The 3,523-nt window shown below is 59.1% G+C and overlaps 1 protein-coding gene across 1 annotated transcript in view; it reads right to left on the bottom strand.

Annotated features, from left to right (window-relative positions):
• FANCE (Fanconi anemia, complementation group E) overlaps positions 1-3,523 on the bottom strand; it is a 24,953-nt gene that overhangs the window by 20,399 nt on the left and 1,031 nt on the right. The window contains exons 2-11 of the mRNA XM_010007128.1: positions 3,322-3,504; positions 2,411-3,047; positions 2,284-2,328; positions 1,953-2,012; positions 1,720-1,863; positions 1,517-1,640; positions 867-942; positions 667-733; positions 462-587; positions 257-351 (exon numbers count right to left, since the gene is read on the bottom strand). Of these exons, the coding sequence (XP_010005430.1) occupies positions 257-351; positions 462-587; positions 667-733; positions 867-942; positions 1,517-1,640; positions 1,720-1,863; positions 1,953-2,012; positions 2,284-2,328; positions 2,411-3,047; positions 3,322-3,504 (1,557 nt within the window). The remainder of the gene's footprint in view (positions 1-256; positions 352-461; positions 588-666; positions 734-866; positions 943-1,516; positions 1,641-1,719; positions 1,864-1,952; positions 2,013-2,283; positions 2,329-2,410; positions 3,048-3,321; positions 3,505-3,523) is intronic.

Genomic DNA, 3,523 nt, shown 5'->3' with positions numbered 1-3,523 from the left:
CAGTGAGTGGCTGGGTGGCTGCTGCTGCCAGCACCTGACACATCCTCTGCCCCAGGAAGCCATCGCCTTGCAGTTCCTTTTTGCAATCACCTAGGAGGAGGAAGAAAGAGGAGGGCACTCCACCTGTGCAGCTCTGCCACCAGACGCCCTCCAGCACAGCTTTTGGGGACACGTCGTGGTCCCCCCCAGTAGCCCGGGCAGACCAGGAACACTCAGGCTGCCACCCCCAGCGTGGAGGGTGCAGCATCCATCTCACCTGGCTCCTTCCAGAACAGCCTGCAGGGATTTCTTCAGAGCTGCGTTGCTCCGATCCAGCGCGGCAGCCAAACGGCTCCGGTGGGCTGGGGTGACCTAAAATGGACAAGAGCAAGATGCTCAGAGAGCTGCACTGCCAGCAGCTCCCCTGGGCCAGCTGCAGCCCTGGTTGCCAGCTCATCTGCAAGACCCCAGCCTGGTCTTGCCTGGCGTTGGTACATGGTGAGCACGGCTGTCACCAGCTTGGCGTAATTCAGCGACGTGGCAAAGGCTGGGGCCTGTCGGCACAGGGTCAGGACCAGCAGATCGAAGAGCTCGGGGGGAAGCACCTCCTGGAAGACAGGAGAGTTGGTCCTTGCCCCAGCACTGCTGGGGAAAGCTGGGGGAACAAGGGGGGGGGGGTCTTCTCACCTGCCTCCCCAGCACAGCTTGCACCACTGGCAGGAGCTTCTCTGACAAAGGCACCTCCAGGACCTGGCTGCAAGGGACAGTGAGGAGGACACACCATGCTCAGCCAGCCTTGCTGGTGCTCCTGAGCAGCTGGAGCCAGTAGGAGCCATCGAGGGAGGCTTGAGGGCAGGAGCAGAGCTGACACCCCTACAGCCTCTTACCTTAGCACCAGTCTCACACAGTCTGGCTCCAGGCACTCTTCCACAAGCTCACACACCAGCTTGGTCTGCTCAGCATCTGCAAGGGCAAAGCAGAAGAGGGAAGAGACTCCAGAGGCTGCCAAATCCAGAGGGATGGGCCTGACCCTTCCTGGAACCCCTTCACACAGGGATACATTCCAGTCAGGACACTCAGAATCCACACAGTGCCCCCTTCTACCATTCAGGATAATCCATGTTCCTTTGCCCATCTGCAGCAAGGGTTAATAAACACCATTCTTCAGGAAAAGGGGATGCTACTGTGGCAGGGATTCATGCAGGGACCCTGCCTCTCTGGGACAGTTTTGACCCCAACATTAAGGAGTTGTGAGGAACCTCAAGTCCACAGAGGGATGGCAGCTGCCCTTTGGGAGAACAGCTGTTGGAAACCCACCTGACCTCCCCTCCCTCTCAGTCACCTGTAAAACCCATCTCACATCCTAACTCCGAAGTGTTCACCAGCCCAGATAAAACCAGCACCATCCCTCCGTGGTTCCTAATACACATTTTGGGTGATAAATGCCTCCCACCAGCCATTTAGGAGCCCTGGAGCCCCTGTCCAGCTCCCTCAGCTGCTCCCAGAAGCTGCCATGTCTCCTGCAGGCCCCTCACACCTTCCCCTGGCTCCCCCAGGACCGCAGGCACCAGCACTCGACAGAAGGGCTGGGAATACTTGGAGCAAAACAAAGCCAGGGCAGCCATGAGGTGGCGAGAGGGTGGCTGGGTGAGGGACAAGACCTGCAGAGAGAAAAGGCAGGAGGTGGGGATGGTGGAGAGGGAAACAGGGTGCAGGGAAGTCTCTGCCCCCACAACTTACTCGCCTGAGGAAGAGCTGCTCTGCCAGGACAGCAGCGCTGGTGTAGCTGAGGTCAGGGGTGAGAGCCAGCAGGCAGCTGCAGAAACGCACCAGGAGCTGCTCTGGGCACATGGAAAGCTGGAGGAAGGAGCAGAGCCCCTCGAGCTGGGGAGAGCAGAGGGACCAGGGACATTAGGGACAGCAGCAAGCTCTCTGTGGCACCAGTGGTTGCAAGCAAGGGTGCTGAGGCTCACCTGGCCAGGAGAACAGTTGTTCAGGACACTCAGCTCTGACTGCTGCAGGGAAACATGGTCCTTTGAGGAATACACCAAATAAAGCAACCCATCAAACACAGCTCCAGGGCTTCTCTCTCCCCCACTTCAGCCAGCACTGACCCTACAGGCTGCCCACCATAGAGCAGATCCCAGCAAGGTGGAGGCAGGTATTAGGACCTCAACCCAGAGGAGGTGTCAAAGGGGCTTTTTATTCCCCTCTAGCCATCCCTGCAAAACCCACCTCCTCTCCCATCCCTTCCAGAGGGATCCCAGCCCATCAGCTCCAGGAAAGACAGAAGCAACCACTTACGCTGGACTCCTTCTGCAGCAGCATTTTCAGCCTTAGTCCATGCACCTGCAGAAAATGAGGTGAAGGAACAGAAATTAGACTGCAAAGACTCACTGGTTGGGAGGGGAAAGCAAATCCTGCCCAGTACCTGGAGAAAGGACTGGACCTCTGCTGCCAGCTCTGCCTGGAAAACCTTCCTGGGCTCCCCAGACGCATCCTGTTGGGAGCTTTCCAGAGCAGCTCCAGCCAGACTCTCAGCAGATCTGTCCCCCAAAGTCTCCTCAGGCACTTCCTCTTGCATCCCTGCCTCATCTCCACCCTCCTGGGTTCCCAGGGGATCAAACGCTGCCTCCTCCTCCAGCAGCAACCTCTTCCCCTCTCTCCCCTCATCCAACTCCAGGCTCTCCTCCAACTCTGTCTTGCGCTTCCCACCTTGAAGCACTGGGTCAGCCATGCCCCCAGTGGCACTGGGCTGCTGGCTGAAGCACCAGTTTAGATTTCTTCGCCCCTCTGGTTTGCTCTGGGCAATTTTCTGGCACAGACTCCTAAGCTGCTGCTGGCAGGTGGAAGACAAGGCAACAGGAGGTGGGAAACACTCCCCTTCCCTTGATCCTTTCCGGAGCAGATCCCCCAGTGTCCGCACCCAGGGATCCACGTGGGAATCCTGCTCCAAAGCCTGGAGCAGCTGGCTGAGGCAGCCTGCTGGCACCGCGGCCTGCACCACATGCAGCAGGGAGAAGAGGTTTCTCTGGCACACAACAGGGAGCAGCAGCAGGCGGGGTTTGCTGGAAAAGGGGAGAAAAAAGGGAAAAGGCAACAAATCAGACACCTGTTGCCAACCTGCTCCACAGAGCAGGGTCTAAGCAGACTAGGAAGCAAGAGGAGGCAGCAAACATCTGCTTTCTAGACACAAGCCAAAGACAAACAGGTCCCTGCTATGATTCTGACTTCACGGGTGGATTGTTGCACCAGGGGGGATGATGCACGGTGCTGAACTGGCCACCCGACATGCCAACCCTCCCACAAAACACCCGAGTTCTGGAAACGCGGCCAACTCACACAGCCAGGGCCCTCTCTGGCCCCTCCAGGGTGGGCTCCTCAGCACACAGGGCCGAGGTGAAGCTCTGCCAGGGAAACGCCTGCCCCGGTGCCCCGGGGGCCGGGACCCGCTGCAGCATCCGGAGGGCAGCGAGTGTCCCGGAGGAGCCGGAGGCGAGGATGTGCAGCAGCAGCCGGCACGGCCTGTCCCCCGCACGTTGCC

The sequence above is a fragment of the Chaetura pelagica genome, unplaced genomic scaffold, assembly GCF_000747805.2.
Source record: "Chaetura pelagica isolate M959 unplaced genomic scaffold, ChaPel_1.0 scaffold757, whole genome shotgun sequence".
In the NCBI taxonomy this organism is placed as follows: domain Eukaryota; kingdom Metazoa; phylum Chordata; class Aves; order Apodiformes; family Apodidae; genus Chaetura; species Chaetura pelagica.
Note: the sequence above shows the minus strand (reverse complement) of the source record. Positions and strands in the feature narration are given on the sequence as shown.